The sequence below is a fragment of the Dermochelys coriacea genome, chromosome 8 (assembly GCF_009764565.3).
Source record: "Dermochelys coriacea isolate rDerCor1 chromosome 8, rDerCor1.pri.v4, whole genome shotgun sequence".
NCBI lineage: Eukaryota > Metazoa > Chordata > Testudines > Dermochelyidae > Dermochelys > Dermochelys coriacea.
This window is the reverse complement of record NC_050075.1, coordinates 31,108,593-31,127,249: the sequence shown is the minus strand read 5'-3', so window position 1 is coordinate 31,127,249 and position 18,657 is coordinate 31,108,593. Positions and strand designations below refer to the sequence as shown.

The 18,657-nt window shown below is 42.1% G+C and overlaps 1 protein-coding gene across 3 annotated transcripts in view; it reads right to left on the bottom strand.

Annotated features, from left to right (window-relative positions):
• DOCK2 (dedicator of cytokinesis 2) overlaps nt 1-18,657 on the bottom strand; it is a 493,769-nt gene that overhangs the window by 318,779 nt on the left and 156,333 nt on the right. For all 3 annotated transcript variants that reach the window (XM_038413725.2, XM_043491018.1, XM_043491017.1), the window contains exons 24-25: nt 13,943-14,013; nt 12,623-12,729 (exon numbers count right to left, since the gene is read on the bottom strand). In XM_038413725.2, the coding sequence (XP_038269653.1) occupies nt 12,623-12,729; nt 13,943-14,013 (178 nt within the window). The remainder of the gene's footprint in view (nt 1-12,622; nt 12,730-13,942; nt 14,014-18,657) is intronic.

Below are 18,657 nucleotides of genomic sequence, written 5' to 3'. Positions count from 1 at the left end.
TACTTCCCCACAGTAAGATTTTTCTTTTATTTTCTTTGTAAGATGAAATCTATTTTCTTCTTACCTAGGGAAAGAATATTTTGAGCACTAAAGTTTGCTACATTTATGGGGTACTCCACTCAAAGAACCTGTGCTTTGCTTTGAGGATACAACTATTTAAGTAATATAATTTATTACCATAATTACAAACCAATTACCTTTATAAAACTCATGTTAATCTGTGCTTTTAGTTCATAGCAATTTTCCTGCACAGAAAATGAACAGTTATGTAAATTATTCCCTCCATTTAAAAAAAAAATCTATGGGTAGCCTCTTTAATACAATATCAGATGGGAAACTAGATTACCTCAGGTTTCAGAGTAGCAGCCGTGTTAGTCTGTATTCGCAAAAAGAAAAGGAGTACTTGTGGCACCTTAGAGACTAACAAATTTATTAGAGCAGAAGCTTTCGTGAGCTACAGCTCACTTCATCGGATGCATTTGGTGGAAAAAACAGAGGAGAGATTTATATACACACACACACACACACACACACACAGAGAACATGAAACAATGGGTTTATCATACACACTGTAAGGAGAGTGATCACTTAAGATAAGCCATCACCAACAGCAGGGGGGGGGAAGGAGGAAAACCTTTCATGGTGACAAGCAGGTAGGCTAATTCCAGCAGTTAACAAGAATATCAGAGGAACAGCGGGGGGTGGGGTGGGAGGGAGAAATACCATGGGGAAATAGTTTTACTTTGTGTAATGACTCATCCATTCCCAGTCTCTATTCAAGCCTAAGTTAATTGTATCCAGTTTGCAAATTAATTCCAATTCAGCAGTCTCTCATTGGAGTCTGTTTTTGAAGCTTTTTTGTTGAAGTATAGCCACTCTTAGGTCTGTGATCGAGTGACCAGAGAGATTGAAGTGTTCTCCAACTGGTTTTTGACTATTTCACATTTGGTGACAATGTATACCTTCAAATCAGCGGCACTGCGATGGGTACCCGCATGGCCCCACAGTATGCCAACATTTTTATGGCTGACTTAGAACAACGCTTCCTCAGCTCTCGCCCCCTAATGCCCCTACTCTACTTGCGCTACATCGATGACATCTTCATCATCTGGACCCATGGAAAAGAAGCTCTTGAGGAATTCCACCATGATTTCAACAATTTCCATCCCACCATCAACCTCAGCCTGGACCAGTCCACACAAGAGATCCACTTCCTGGACACTACGGTGCTAATAAGCGATGGTCACATAAACACCACCCTATATCGGAAACCTACTGACCGCTATTCCTACCTACACGCCTCTAGCTTTCATCCAGATCATACCACTCGATCCATTGTCTACAGCCAAGCACTACGATATAACCGCATTTGCTCCAACCCCTCAGACAGAGACAAACACCTACAAGATCTCTATCATGCATTCCTACAACTACAATACCCACCTGCTGAAGTGAAGAAACAGATTGACAGAGCCAGAAGAGTACCCAGAAGTCACCTACTACAGGACAGGCCCAACAAAGAAAACAACAGAACGCCACTAGCCATCACCTTCAGCCCCCAACTAAAACCTCTCCAACGCATCATCAAGGATCTACAACCTATCCTGAAGGACGAGCCATCGCTCTCTCAGATCTTGGGAGACAGACCAGTCCTTGCTTACAGACAGCCCCCCTATCTGAAGCAAATACTCACCAGCAACCACACACCACACAACAGAACCACTAACCCAGGAACCTATCCTTGCAACAAAGCCCGTTGCCAACTCTGTCCACATATCTATTCAGGGGATACCATCATAGGGCCTAATCACATCAGCCACACTATCAGAGGCTCGTTCACCTGCGCATCTACCAATGTGATATATGCCATCATGTGCCAGCAATGCCCCTCTGCCATGTACATTGGCCAAACTGGACAGTCTCTACGTAAAAGAATGAATGGACACAAATCAGACGTCAAGAATTATAACATTCAAAAACCAGTTGGAGAACACTTCAATCTCTCTGGTCACTCGATCACAGACCTAAGAGTGGCTATACTTCAACAAAAAAGCTTCAAAAACAGACTCCAACGAGAGACTGCTGAATTGGAATTAATTTGCAAACTGGATACAATTAACTTAGGCTTGAATAGAGACTGGGAATGGATGAGTCATTACACAAAGTAAAACTATTTCCCCATGGTATTTCTCCCTCCCACCCCACCCCCCGCTGTTCCTCTGATATTCTTGTTAACTGCTGGAATTAGCCTACCTGCTTGTCACCATGAAAGGTTTTCCTCCTTCCCCCCCCTGCTGTTGGTGATGGCTTATCTTAAGTGATCACTCTCCTTACAGTGTGTATGATAAACCCATTGTTTCATGTTCTCTGTGTGTGTGTGTATGTAAATCTCTCCTCTGTTTTTTCCACCAAATGCATCCGATGAAGTGAGCTGTAGCTCACGAAAGCTTATGCTCTAATAAATTTGTTAGTCTCTAAGGTGCCACAAGTACTCCTTTTCTTTTAGATTACCTCAGACACTGATGTTCCCAAAAGCACCGCTATCGCTTCTGCATCACGCTGTCCAGCACTGACAAAAATAATAAGCTGGAAAATGTGTTTGCATCAGCTGTGCAACAAAAGCAGTACTACTGCATTAAGAAGGGTCTTCATTTTAAATGCCCTCAGAAGAGCTGTCTTGTTCGTGAGGAAAATGTAATTTTAGGTACTGGTGTAGTGCAGATTATGGTGTGGGAAAGTTAACTGTTTGAAGATTTGCCTGACCTGGAGAATTCCAAGGATCAAGATATCCTAAGCGATTTTTCAAGGACTGCACTGATTGGGATTATAGGCCTTACACAAAAATAAAATAATGGAAAGCTACCAATGCACTGCAAGGACACCAAAATGAAGAATGGTGGTAAAAATAGTCACAGTAGTTTTTCCCTGATAAAAAAGAAAATTATTCCCCAAGATTGAAGAAACAAATGATATGAAGCCTAAAAGCTGTTTTCATTAGTGCTTGTACAGGTCTTGTAAAAAAAAAAAAAGTGATTATAATCTGATGTGACATGCAAAGGGCCCAAAACACTTAATGCAGTTCAAACATCTGCCAGGTAAGGGATTTTCATTATACATAATAAGCATCTCTCCAAACTATTAGAAAGCATGTAAAAGAGAGTAAATAAAAAGTTAAAGAAGTTCTATCTAGAAAATTTGTTTTGACAATAAAAAGGCAGAAAATTATGCCTTGCATAGAAGTTTGTTCACTGTCAGCAATTTTCAGAAGGCCTTTTGAAGAATGAAAGAGCCCTTGATACCTATCCACTATTGACATGCAGTCACCTCTGGAGTACATGGGGGCAGCCATTACAAACCCTGAGACAATAGGTCCAGGTTGATGTGTTAGCTAACATGATTTTAAATCATGGTTTTGTACCTAGTGTAGGTATTGTTTTTACTCGTTTAAAAATGTGTTAGCTGGCTGTGATTAACCCAAGGGTTGACCAAGACCAACTAATACATTTTAAAGGAGTAAAAATAATACCTACATTGGGAGCAAAGCCATGGTTAAAATTATGTTAACTAACACATTTTCAGCAATTTTCCTAATCAAGAAAAGGCCAAAGGTGTCAGCATTGCAAAGTTTTATGACAAGAGCACTACCTCCAGAGACAACATATCTGGGACTTCTAGTGTTTGATGTGTGATGAAGAAAAAAAATCAAAGAGGCTGCAATAGTTAAAAGGAATTTATTCAAATGACACTAACAAAAGAAACCCAGAGTACTTTAAAAAATTGCTGTACTTGCTTATGCAGTGTATGCAAAAGTGTCCAGATTAACATATCCAAAAACAATTTGGACTGAGGTTTGCTTAAATTTTCCATGTGCATTTCTACAAGAGCACGTGCTCTTTCTGTACAATATTTTATTCTTGTGAGCCTAATATCAACATCTTTGAATCTCTAATATAAGCAGTACTAATACAATTAGCAAAGCACTGCCTTTCAAATCACTTCAGTGCTCATTATTCCTCACATCTCCAAATGCCTATGCTTTAGAAAAACATATTGACTAATCCAGATTTTCAGAAGTTTGCAAAAGAGATGCTATTCCAGTCACAAGACTATGATGGCCCACAGATACCAAAGTAAGCATGTTATCCTGACTTGTACAGGCTGTTATGAACATAAGGGGCCACACATTGAAACAGTGGGAAGAGCCTGTGCAAAGATTCATGCAAAAACCCCAGCCATATCTGTGTGCACTATTATCTCCGTTGCATATACAAGAGCTAAATTATGGGTCTCCCTACTTGGGCACCATAGAGGTGGAAATAAGATGCAGCAAGTTCTTTTGAAGACTCGGCACACCTGCACAAAAGCAGTAGCTATATCAATAGCATTCTAGGAGCACTATGTGAGAGAATGGCAAATGAGGGCTGCATCACTGAATAACCCAGAGTAGCCTAACAAGTGAATTAAACTAAAGCAGGGGTGGGCACATTTTTTGGCCTGAGGGCAACATCTGGGTATGGAAATTGTATGGTGGGCCATGAATGCTCATGAAATTGGGGTTGGGGTGCAGGAGGGGATAAGGGCTTTGTCCTGGGGTGCAGGCTCTGGGGTGGGGCCAGAAATGAGGAGTTCAGGGTGCAGGCGGGGGCTCCAGGCTGGGGTAAGGATTGCTGGGGGGGGTTGGGATGAGGGCTCCAGCTGGAGGTGTGGGCTCTGGGGTGGGGCTGGGGATGAGAGGTTTGGGGTGTAGGAGGGCATTCCAGGCTGGGACCAAGGGGTTTGGAGGGTGGGAGGGGGCTCCAGGATGGAGCAGGGGATTGGAGCATGAGGGGAGGGAAGAGGGCTCCGGCTGGCGGTGCAGGCTCTCGGGTGGGGCTGGGATGAGGGGTTTGGGGTATAGGTTGGTGCTCCGGGCTGGAATAGAGGGCTTCAGAGAGCGGGAGGGGCTCAGGGGTGCAGGTTCCGGGCAGCACCTCCTGGAAGTAGTGGCATGTCCTCCCTCTGGCTCCTACATGGAGGCATGGCCAGGCGGCTCTGCACACTGTCCTGTCTGCAGGTGCTGCCCTGGCAGCTCCCATTGGCAGCGGTTCCCGCCCAATGGGAGCTGTGGGGGCGGCGCTTGGGGCACAGACAACGTGCAGAGCCCCCTGGCTGCCCCTATGTATAAGATACGGAGGGAGAGATCCGTGGGGCTGCGGCATGAGCACCCCTGACCTCGCTCCCCAATGGGAGCTCAAGGGCCAGCTGACGGGCCTGATGTGCCCCGCGGGACATAGCTGACTTTAGTTCAGGGGTGGGCAAACTAAGTCCACTTCATTTCTGAATCAGAGCATCCACACAGAGGTTTAAAGCTCTAACTAGTGCACTTTAAACTCACAGCTTTGTTTCACTCACCTTAACTTTCCTGAGGTGTTCCTGCCTTTATGACCATCCAGATGCATCATCACCAACACCAGCCCATATGGAATTATTCGGACAAGAATCTTTATGTTTAATGCTTTTTATACAGAATTTTATATAAAAGTGTTTGGATAAATAATTTGTAACTAGTAGTTCATTATTACTTTTGCCCTAGCATTATTATATGAAAGCTGTTTGGAGTGATACCAACAATATTAATTTAGGAAAGAGATGGCAACTGAGGTTATAAACAACAAACATCCTCTCTCCATGTTTAAACTTTATTTACTCATTTCACCAGCCTCAAGCATCAAAGCTTCTGCTTGAATGCTGTATCAGAGCTCATTTTAGCATTGTCAAAACACTTTCTCTCTCATACAAACAGCACCTCAAATAGCACTGAGAAAGAGGACTCTGTGCTCAAGATAACTGACTAAATACATTTGATTGGTGGTTATAACGGCTGACTTTGATTTCACCATTCTGGGAAGCTCACTGAATTTAAAAGTTTTTTGCTTTTGTTGTTGTTGTCTTTTTAAATTAAGCATTGCAGATGACACAGTTTGTTTTTAACAACATGCAGATCCTACACAAAACTATCAAGAGCCACATTAATGTTACTACAGGGATAACTGTGTTGGCAGGGGAAGGAAACGAGGTTCTCTGCTGTTCTTTTGCCCCAAGCAAATTGCCTGTAACACACCAGGGAGCGAAGATGCACTGATTGGCAGCCCTTACATCATGTGCTTAAGAGCAGCAGTCCACTCTCCCACCCCAAACCCACAGAAGAGTATAGAGATTAAGGCCATGGCTACACCTAGATCACATCCTGTCTAGAATGATGTACAGTGCTGGATGCTCCCTTAACCCTTTTACTCCTGGAGCATACTCAATCAAGTGCCCTTCTTTGAATCAGTATGAGGGGTTACTATAACAGACCCACAAGAAGGTTGATATGCCTAGGCCCCAGAGGAAACCTCCCAATACAGAGGAGTTAAAGGTCTCATACCCCTTTAAAAGATTATTTTAAGAGTCAATTAGCTACTCTCCTCCCACGGTAGGTTCGAAATACTTGGATTGATTCTCTGGCTCTGAATATGCTGGAATAGAATGATGGAGAGCTCTGTTTATCCAGCAAAGAAAATATTTGGCTGGAGACTAATAGATCTTAGCTAAAAGCATTAGGCAGAAAACAGATTGAACCAAGTAATACCCTCAGAAAGATCAGAATTAGATTTAGGATGCTGCTGCTTGAAATCTCTAGATGTTGTCCCAGTTGACAACACCCAGTGTTGCCTGGAGATGAGGAGGAGTTCAAATCTTCACAGCCTGATGTGCTGTGTACCACTTCCTGGTATCTCTGTAGACCCCACACCTATATGCTCAGTTCAGTTGCACACAGATACTGAATACACTTACACTGAGTAATTTCTTGGAGTTAGCCCAGCATATTCCCTATACTGCTCGTCAGTAACATTACCTGTTCCTTCCCATACAAACATTTTTATCCTAACACTTTCCTTTTGGCTTTGTAACTTGTGACTTACCAGCTATAATACAACCAACTAGAAATATGATAAAGAGACTTTCACATTCATTGCAGCCTCCTACAAGCACCCCTCTGTACAACCTCTCTAGCCAAAAAAGAGTTTTTGTTTCAGGCAAATTGTCTGCAACTACTGCTACTTCTTAAATCGCTCTGGATATATTTACTGCAGTTCAATTATGTACACAAAACTTTGATTGTAGATTAGATGCTGTTTCACTTAGATTTAATAGCTTGGAACAAGGTGCTGATTTGGTTAATACACACGGTATTAATGATAAGCTAGCAGTCAAAAATCAAAGGCTAAGTGCATGAAATCAACAACAAAGTACTGATTAAAGACTGCATAATATTGCATAAAGAAAAGGAGTACTTGTGGCACCTTAGAGACTAACAAATTTATTAGAGCATAAGCTTTCGTGAGCTACAGCTCACTTCATCGGATGCATTTGGTGGAAAAAACAGAGGAGAGATTTATATACACACACAGAGAACATGAAACAATGGGTTTATCATACACACTGTAAGGAGAGTGATCACTTAAGATAAGCCATCACCAGCAGCGGGGGGGGGGGGGGGGGGGGGGGGAGGAGGAAAACCTTTCATGGTGACAAGAAAGGTAGGCTAATTCCAGCAGTTAACAGGGGAGCCTTTCATGGTGACAAGCAAGGTGGGCTGGTTCCAGCAGTTAACAAGAATGTCAGACGTCAAGAATTATAACATTATATTATAACTTCATAACATTATAACTTCAATCTCTCTGGTCACTCAATTACAGACCTAAGAGTGGCTATCCTTCAACAAAAAAGCTTCAAAAACAGACTCCAACGAGAGACTGCTGAATTGCAATTAATTTGCAAACTGGATACAATTAACTTAGGCTTGAATAGAGACTGGGAATGGATGAGTCATTACACAAAGTAAAACTATTTCCCCATGTTATTTCTCCCCCCACCCCACCCCCCACTGTTCCTCTGATATTCTTGTTAACTGCTGGAATTAGCCTACCTTGCTTGTCACCCTGAAAGGTTTTTCTCCTTTCCCCCCCCTGCTGCTGGTGATGGCTTATCTTAAGTGATCACTCTCCTTACAGTGTGTATGATAAACCCATTGTTTCATGTTCTCTGTGTGTGTTTATAAATCTCTCCTCTGTTTTTTCCACCAAATGCATCCGATGAAGTGAGCTGTAGCTCACGAAAGCTTATGCTCTAATAAATTTGTTCGTCTCTAAGGTGCCACAAGTACTCCTTTTCTTTTTAAGAATATCAGAGGAACAGTGGGGGGTGGGGGGGGGAAATACCATGGGGAAATAGTTTTACTTTGTGTAATGACTCATCCACTCCCAGTCTCTATTCAAGCCTAAGTTAATTGTATCCAGTTTGCAAATTAATTCCAATTCAGCAGTCTCTCGTTGGAGTCTGTTTTTGAAGCTTTTTTGTTGAAGGATAGCCACTCTTGTGTAGATAATGTATACCTTCAAATCAGCGGCACTGCGATGGGTACCCGCATGGCCCCACAGTATGCCAACATTTTTATGGCTGACTTAGAACAACGCTTCCTCAGCTCTCGTCCCCTAATACCCCTACTCTACTTGCGCTACATTGATGACATCTTCATCATCTGGACCCATGAAAAAGAAGCTCTTGAGGAATTCCACCATGATTTCAACAATTTCCATCCCACCATCAACCTCAGCCTGGACCAGTCCACACAAGAGATCCACTTCCTGGACACTACGGTGCTAATAAGCGATGGTCACATAAACACCACCCTATATCGGAAACCTACTGACCGCTATTCCTACCTACATGCCTCTAGCTTTCATCCAGATCATACCACTCGATCCATTGTCTACAGCCAAGCTCTACGATATAACTGCATTTGCTCCAACCCCTCAGACAGAGACAAACACCTACAAGATCTCTATCATGCATTCCTACAACTGCAATACCCACCTGCTGAAGTGAAGAAACAGATTGACAGAGCCAGAAGAGTACCCAGAAGTCACCTACTACAGGACAGGCCCAACAAAGAAAACAACAGAACGCCACTAGCCATCACCTTCAGCCCCCAACTAAAACCTCTCCAACGCATCATCAAGGATCTACAACCTATCCTAAAGGACAACCCATCACTCTCACAGATCTTGGGAGACAGGCCAGTCCTTGCTTACAGACAGCCCCCCAATCTGAAGCAAATACTCACCAGCCACCACACACCACACAACAGAACCACTAACCCAGGAACCTATCTTTGCAACAAAGCCCGTTGCCAACTCTGTCCACATATCTATTCAGGGGATACCATCATAGGGCCTAATCACATCAGCCACACTATCAGAGGCTCGTTCACCTGCGCATCTACCAATGTGATATATGCCATCATGTGCCAGGAATGCCCCTCTGCCATGTACATTGACCAAACTGGACAGTCTCTACGTAAAAGAATGAATGGACACAAATCAGACGTCAAGAATTATAACATTCAAAAACCAGTTGGAGAACACTTCAATCTCTCTGGTCACTCGATCACAGACCTAAGAGTGGCTATCCTTCAACAAAACAGCTTCAAAAACAGACTCCAACGAGAGACTGCTGAATTGGAATTAATTTGAAAACTGGATACAATTAACTTAGGCTTGAATAGAGACTGGGAATGGATGAGTCATTACACAAAGTAAAACTATTTCCCCATGGTATTTCTCCCTCCCACCCCACCCCCCACTGTTCCTCTGATATTCTTGTTAACTGCTGGAATTAGCCTACCTTGCTTGTCACCATGAAAGGTTTTCCTCCTTTCCCCCCCTGCTGCTGGTGATGGCTTATCTTAAGTGATCACTCTCCTTACAGTGTGTATGATAAACCCATTGTTTCATGTTCTCTGTGTGTGTGTGTATATAAATCTCTCCTCTGTTTTTTCCACCAAATGCATCCGATGAAGTGAGCTGTAGCTCACGAAAGCTTATGATCTAATAAATTTGTTAGTCTCTAAGGTGCCACAAGTACTCCTTTTCTTTTTGCGAATACAGACTAACACGGCTGCTACTCTGAAACCTGTCATAATATTGCATAGAAAACTTGAAAATTTTTCTTGTTATGCAATACTTCATGACTGCTAACTTGGTTAAACAGTTCCCAATGTCCTGAAAACACAATGGACTTTAGATGAAGTATCTTGTTACTATTTTAGCTAACAATCCAAGTCTTGCCCTCAACAGCATGCATCCTATAGAAGTTCTATGACAGTGCTGCATTTCCATCTGTCCACAGTGCTTAAGTCTGTGCCTATGACTATTCTGGGAACCTTGTACAATGTGATGAGCAAAAGCATTCCACTCTTGGCATATTCCTCTACAACGCCATACGGAGTCACTGTTGTTTTTGTCAAGTTCCCAGGAGTGTGACAGATTTGTTTTATAAATTGTCACAAGTGGAAACACTGAGCAACTAGCAGCTCATTGGAGCAGACTAGGTGCCCTTTCCAAGTTACTGAGGCTTGCTCGGCTCCAATATGAAGCCGAGAGAGCAACAAGCTCAGCTATTCCTACAAAGTATGGAATAGAACCTTATTTGTTACTTGTACAATGAGGCAAAGTTCTTGGAGCTGAGGTTAATGAAGCCAGTCAGTCAGTTAGGCCTGATGTATAATACTTCCTTTGGCAAAAAGTTCCCACCTGTAGTAGCAACAGTGGGAGTGCTAGCACTGACAAGGCCGTTGTAAGCACTGGCATTTTTAACACAGAGGTAAATGACAGTGTTAAAAGCCACTGAGCCTTTCCTCATGGTAGTTTCCATGATAGCTCCTTGTGGAGGAGCTACACGGTGGGTGAACTAAAGATATTAAATTTGCTAGTATAGCTAAGTCAAAGAATATCTTCCCCTTTAACGAAGGCAAAAAGAACATACAGCAGTGACTTAACCTCAATATCTCCGAAGACTCAAATAGACTAATTAAAAGATTTATTCATGAGAGAGACAAAAACCCAAATAAAAACACCTGGGACAACCCATCAATAGTTTTATACTCAGGAAAAAATTCAGCTGAGTTGCTGCAGGTAATGAAAGTGAATATTTTACATTTCTGGTTATTTTTCCCCTATCCTCTCACATGTGGCAGGCCCACGTTAGAAGCACAGTCTATTAGAAGTGTCCTCCTCACCTTTTTCCCAACCCCACAGCGTTATCAATGCTGTCATAACACTGTTATCCTTCTCAAATACCTCCTTTTAAAAGGGACATGACCTGGTTTCTCCATTCATGTGATTATTGGTCTTGCTAGGGTTGCCAACTTTCCAACTGCAGAAAACTGAACACCCTTGCCCTGCCCACCCCACCTTGCCCCTTCTCCAAGGCTCAGCCCCCACTCACTCCATCCCCCCCTTGCTCTGATGTTCACTTTCCCCCACCCTTGCTCACTTGCTCATTTTCACCGGGTTGGGCAGAGGGTTAGAAGGAGATGAGGGCTCTGGGCTGCGAGTGTGGGCTCTGGGATGGGGCCACAAGTGAGGAGATTCAGGGTATGGGGGGGTCTCCAGGCTGGGGTAGGGGGTCAGGGCACAGGAGGGAGGGCTCCAGCTGGGGGTGAGGGCTCTGGTGTGGAGCTGGGGGATGAGAAGTTTGGTGTTCAGGAGAGGGCTCTGGGCTGGGGCCAAGGGGTTTGGAGTGTGGGAGGGATGCAGGCTCTGGGAGGGAGTTGGGGTAAAGGAGAGGGTGCAGGGTCCAGGCTCTGGGAGGGGCTCAGGGCTGGGGAAGGGAGTTGGAGTGAGGGAGGGGGTTGGGGTGCAGGAAGGGACTCAGGGCTGGGGCAGAATGTTGGGGTGCAGGAGGAGGTGAGGGATGGGGTGGCGCTTACCTCAGGTGCCTCCTACAAATGGCCAGCATATCCCTCTGGCTCCTAGGTGGAGACACGGCCAGGCGGTTCTGCGTGGTGCATGCCAGCCCCATCAAATGGGAACTGCAGAGCCGGCACATGGGACAGGGGGAGCATATGGAGCCCCCGGCCACCCCTCTGCCTAGGAGCCAGACATGCCAGCCGGTTCTGGAAGCCACACAGACCCAGGGCAGGCAAGGAGCCTGCCTTAGCCCCGCTGAGCCACTAATTGGACTTTTAACGGCCCAGTCAGCAATGCTGACTGGTTAAAAACCTGACACCTGGCAACCCTAGGTTTTGCTCTCATTTCCTCTTCCCTCACCTGCCCTTGGCCTCCCACTCCCAAAATATTGACCTTTATAATCCCAGTATTGGACAAACATTTGGGGCAAGTTTTTCAACACATCAAACTGACTTAGGAGCTTAAGTCCCATATGCAGAAGTGATTTAAGAATTTTTTAAATGTTACTTCTAAATGTTCTTATATTTCTGTACATCTTAAAAAAATGGATTTGAAGGTGGCCACAACAGGTTTCTCAATCTTCACATTTTACCACTAAAATAAGCACTCACAAATAACCCTTCCCAAGCCTGTGTTTGTTCTGGTCTATTGATCATGCCTTTGCAAACTAATTGTCTTGGCCAAAAGGATCAACCAGAAGCCACCTCCATATGATTTTACAGATACAAGATTTACATAATTCTTATAATTCAATCTACTGTATATCAAATACAATTATGGAGCGATTAAAGCCATTCTGTCAATCTCATACACATTTAGCTTAAAACCTGAAGGGAATTTGAATTTACCTTGTTTTTTAAAGAGGTTGCTGCGTACTATTTCATTCATGGACTGCACTTTTTGCTTCTGTAGTTTTACTGGTGGGATGCAAGTGTAAAACTCATACAGTAGTTGGCTGCAGATAAGGGGGAAATCAGAAATAAAATTTAGATTAATTCCTTATGCTAATATGACAGACAGCAAGAGCAGTAATTACTAAAATACCTCTAATGCTTAACAAATGTATTCAATACATTTCCTTGTATTTTGTTGTGTATTAAGACTGCTATCAGGGGAGAAAGACCAACTGTTAAGAGGGAAAAACTAAGTGTTGGGGCATTTTTGCCCAAAGATTAACACTTGCCATTTTTCCCATTGCGCATGTACAATATAATGCAGTTTTTGGCCAACAAATCTTCTGTCATCTATCAGGAAGACACCTATTGTCAGCCAGCCAGAGTTGTGGCCTTTTTGGTAGTCCCACTTATTCTCCAGAAGTGCATTGCTTTACTTGCTAATTCCATCCACTGAACAAATTTTTGAAAAGTCGGCCTAGATATTAAACTGTATTATAACACACTCAAGTAAAAATACAACTCACTATCTAAGCACTGAAGAAGAAGAATATTCTAGCCAAACAGTCGGCCATAGCGATCGCTCGCCATTTGGTCCGTTCCTGCATGACAGCAAGGGCTTGATGGCCCGACAGTCCAACATCAGAACAGACTTGATGAACACATGTAATAGGGGGTCTGCCTCTGGGCCACTTCCACCCTTCAGTTGGTGGAATTTTCCTGAATGTTACTAGCCACCCAGAGAACGACATTCACCCAAACATCTTGTGGCATTCTTGCTACATGTACGCAGATAGCATCTTACGCTTTTCAGACAATGGTCCCAGTACTCTGTGGACTGGCGCGATCATAAACACCTGTATTACCAATTAAGTGATTCCATTTTATGCCCAACATAGGATGTTGACATTGTGTGTGGAAAGCCTCCAGTTTTGCCCAGTGAGTGGCACAATGTCCATGTTTTGCAACTGTATAACAGTACAGAGAGGATACAGCTTGAATAGATGCTGAACTTGGTTGTCATGCTGAGACGATGTTAATTCCATATTCGTTGTAAACAACCCATGACAGATGCTTCAAATATGCTTCAAATTGAACAAAATGAGCTAGATCCTTAACTGGTGTATACTGACATAGCTATATTGATTTAAACGGCGCTATGCCATTTTATAGAGGCTAAGAATCTGGCTCGGTATCTGTATTGGACAGAACTGACCAGATTGCATATAGACAACATCAGGCAGATCTAAAAAATGCTGTTGAACAGCAGCTCACCTAAGTAACTTGGCATCAAAGACTGTTTCAACATCTTGGAGGACCGATGGTATATACTTCAAGGCAGCAACCTGAATTGACAAACGTATCATGTGTTAATTGTGTAAGTACATGTATGTATATGTCCTTGTATACAGCTCAATTCCATCTAATACCCTCAATGTCCACTTAATACAATACAATAGCAATACATAGCTCTCAGAGACCCAAAGGTTTTGGCCAATAATGAAGTCATTCCACCCTCTCCCCAGGAATGGCTTCACTATTAGAACTAAAGAAGTGCGCACATTTCAATGAACTGAAGTGAACTACGACTTCTCTTCTACCTTACTCTGAAATGTCAGTGCTTTATACTCTAAATTTCTCCATGATGCAGAGGGCCAGAGTAAAGCTTTCTGTAACACATATGCCTTATGGTGATATAATGCAAGGGGGCTGGAAGCACAATAGCATGAGGTAGATTGCACACACTATGCACACCACTGACTGTTTCTAATGCTGCCACAGCAGAAGGTGGCTTTACAGTAATGCAAGTGTGTAAGCAGGCACAAGCCAGAGGCCACAGGATCCTCAGTTACACCAATCCAGCCCCCACATCTTTTGTGTCTCCTCCCTACTTATCTTTCAAGACTTTACTGACATGGAGCTCAAGGACTAGGGATTTTTACTTAAGAGGTGAATTTCACCTTGTATGATTTCTATTCTATTCTGTTTGTCAAGCAATTACTTGGTAAAGGTTAGTCATGAGACAAATTACACTTGCTACACTACCCTCCTGAGTGGACAATAGCACACATTGGTGGGCAACAGTCTATGTCTGATGTCATCACCAGCATCCAACATCAACTCCCTTGAAGAAAAGATCAAAACCTACATCATTCAGTTCTCCTAAGAATCCTGCAAGAGGAATTTGATATACTCAGCCTCTGGAATCAAATATTTTTAAAGCTACACATAGTTCATAAGCTCATGATAAAGAGCAGAAACATTCAAACAGACTACCATGCATAACAATTCAAAAGTGAAAGCTTCATAAAGACATTAGTCTTTACTTTTCATCCTCTTAATCTAATAAATACCAAGAACTGCCTCCTAGGATTAGTGCATCTTTCAGATATGGAAACTATCCTATTCTGTAATTCTGTAGTTTCTAGTGATAGAGATACATTTCTCACTTATCGTACATACCCAAAGGATGCACTAGTCCTCTTGCTGGAGGGAAGGTGGAGAGATGCTTTTGTAGTTTTAACAAATTCAAAATAAAAGCATGGTTTTAAGTTTAAGAAAAGAGTATTTTAAAATGCGCTTTAAAATCGTCAAAAAAGGAAAACTTGATCAAATTGCGGCAGGTACAGTACAATGCACCAGCACATCCACTCTGGTCTCTCATCTCCTCCTCTTCACCCAACCAACATTGTCAGCCATCATATACTAAAAGGTTTATGAGAGGTTAAATTCTGCTTTTGTGTTTGTGACACCATTTATTATTGAGGGAATGCATCCGAAGATTGCTACCTCCATTAAAAAAGAAAAATCCAAAGATAGCCATCTCTGACATACACTATCTCTAGCAAAGAACATGGTATGAATCCTGCTGCACTTCATTTCTTAAGTGCATTCATACCAGCTTAAAATCTCTTGTTAATTTTACTATGGACACTAGTTATGGACACTGGTTATTCACAAACTCTACCACCATCATAAATTTAGGGCAGTGTTTTGTGTAATAATTCTGCAAACTGTAATTTGTGTTGTGTAATACACTAAATCCAAAGTAAGGGAACTAAGTGTATATTAAGTGGTACTTTGGCTAATCACTTCCTGAACAAAACATTAGAACTACAAAGGCAATACTGGCATTATTTCATTTTGAAACACTAAAGGCTTGTTTACACTACACAGCTTTTAGCAACACGGCTGCTAAAATTTGAGCAGTGTCGCTACTGTTTGTCAGCTCTCCTGCCAACAAAAATCTTCCACCCCCAACGAGTGGCGTTTGTGTAGTCGGCGGGAGAGCACTTCTGCCAACAATGCGCTGTTCACACTGGCACTTCTTGTGGCAAAACTTGTGTCTTTGGTGGGGTGGGGTGGTGGGTTAACAACTCTGAAAGACAAAAGTTTTGTCATTCAATTGCCAGTGTAGACATAGCCTAAGTGTTGCTTTTACTAGCATCATTTAGGTGAGAAGCAAGTTTCAGCAAAAGGCAGTCTTAGCAGCTGATGAAGATCTGTTTTACATACTAAATTTCTCCAGCTGTAGGTAGACCCTGGGCTATAGGAAAGGGAGACAGAACAGATGCTTAAAGCCATGGGTTTCATAGGTGCATACTGTCAACTCTGCTATATAGCAAGACACATACTAAACAACGGCCTAACCTGCACATGGAGTGTATCATCAGCTCAACAGGGTACTATTGAACATTTGCTATTGCCTTCACACACAAACATGCGGAATCTGCTCTTTACATTGCCAACAGCAATCATTCCTGTCTGACTTCCATTGTCTGCACAGACCTTGATAAAAGCAGTGACTGACCATACATCATCCTGACGCTTACTTTCTACACTGACAAGGCACAGAAACTGAAATAAACTGAAAAGCATAACTTTTTTAGGAAAGCCATACAGCCTGTGGATATTTAAATTCAAATAAAAAAACTAATTAAAAGCAAATGTGTTTTTATAATGAGAATTTGGAACTCATGTAGAACTTTTTATCTTACCTTTAAAAAGGCAAGAAACATTGCCACATTTTATAGGTAGGGAACCAATGGGATGTCAGTGTTAACTCTACATATAGAGCTATATCAGTCAAACTTAAAAGCGTGATTTTAAAATGATTAGTTAAAGCAGTGGAAAAAGGTTGTGTGGACACTTGTTTCATCTTAAGCCAGTCTTGTTCTGGTTTAATTTAAATTGATTAGGAACAAGTTTAAACTAAATGAAATAAGCCACTAATTAAATAAAATTATCCACAAAGGGTTTTGCACTGGATTGGTTAACCTATGCAAGTTTGTGCATTGACAAGGCCACAGAGCTTAACTTCCTCAAGGTCATTCAGGGAGTCAACTTGCAGAGCCAGGAAGAGAGCCATGTGTCCCAGCTCCCAGTCCAGTGTCTTTGCCACTGCTCCCCAAGTAGTGGAATGTACAATTATATATAGATTGCATTTTAATAAACGTCAAATCCAAAATAATTCTTAATACATGAGCATACCACAACAAAAGTTTTAAGGTGCTGTTTCCTTATAAAACATGCACTTCATATTTAAAAGCTTAAAAGAAAGCTGGAATGACTTTGGTAAACCCAGAAAACTAAGCATTTGAATATGGGGGGGGGAACCTACTGTCCAAGTGTAAGGAACTTTTTCATTAAAATTAGCTTCTCTGTCTTTTTTGCTGCTAGCAGACCTCTTGCTAAATAATGACAGTTTGTAACAAACACTATTTAAGCCAAAGATACAAGAGCACAATCCAATTTGCACGCTGCTTTAACACAAATCAGAACCTTTTTATATTTAAACAAAACATTTGAGATTTTGGTGAAGTTGTTCTGATACATCTCTATGTGAACAATATGGCAACTGAATTGCAATTTCTAACATTGGGTGCCAATAAATTATCTGTTACGTTACATAGGTCCAATTATTCATTCCTTGAGCTCAGCAGTAAAACTCAGTTACTTTATCTGATGCAGGATTGGGCTCACATGGTTTTCCTCAGCAAGCAATCCACCACTGACAATCTCCCACCATAGACCCACATGTCATTTGAATAAGACCCAGGATGTGTACCTTGAACTCTAATTTTAATTAAATGTTCCAAAATAAATGATTCTCTCCAGCAAGAGAGCACTTGGATGCAAGTTTCATAAATAAAGTCCCCACAGAATTCCCTAATCATCATTTCTCAGATGGAAACTGGAGAGGTTTACACATTTGTGGGGAGGAGCGGAGAGATTAAAACAAGCCTCCAGATACCCAGTAATTCCTATGAATTTAGGAACATTTTCATGAGAGATCTGTCATAAGTGTAATTCTGCCATAGGCTGACTACCTACATTTGGATTCCAATGCACCTCCAAGGCATGGAGTGAAAAATAATGCTGAAACTGTCAGCATTGACTCCAGCTACAATTCCCAGAGGTTCCTTGGGTTTAACACATCAAGTGGTCATGCTAATTTCGGTCCCTTAATGCCTAAAAAGAAGCGAGAGAGAACTTTTTAAAGAGCATCTCACAGCTTTATTGGGTGAGAAATTATCAACATTATGTGTAATTTTAGAACACTGTTCAGAGAATTTTGGGCTACAGCTTTTTATTCAGATGAGAATCCATAATGCATTTCCTTAAAACGAACAGAAAGCCTGCAGTCAACAAATCAATGAACCCTTGTAAACAAATATGATAAAGCATCTACTAACATCAGCTATTGGAATTTGCATTTGTTGGACTTCTATAACCCGATTTCAAACTGAGGAAAAAAGTGATTCTAACTACCCCACACATAATTAGAGTCTAGACACAATACCCTTATGCATGGACATTGCAAAATGTATGAGATGAGCATGTGAAATATACACTATTCCCACCACAGCATCAATATTTCACCTTTTTCACAACAAATTTATGTATGAGAATGATGCCGGGAGACAGTTAAGATAGATTCACTATGATGTACAATATAAGAGGAGGCCAACCCTAGAATATTTTCACTG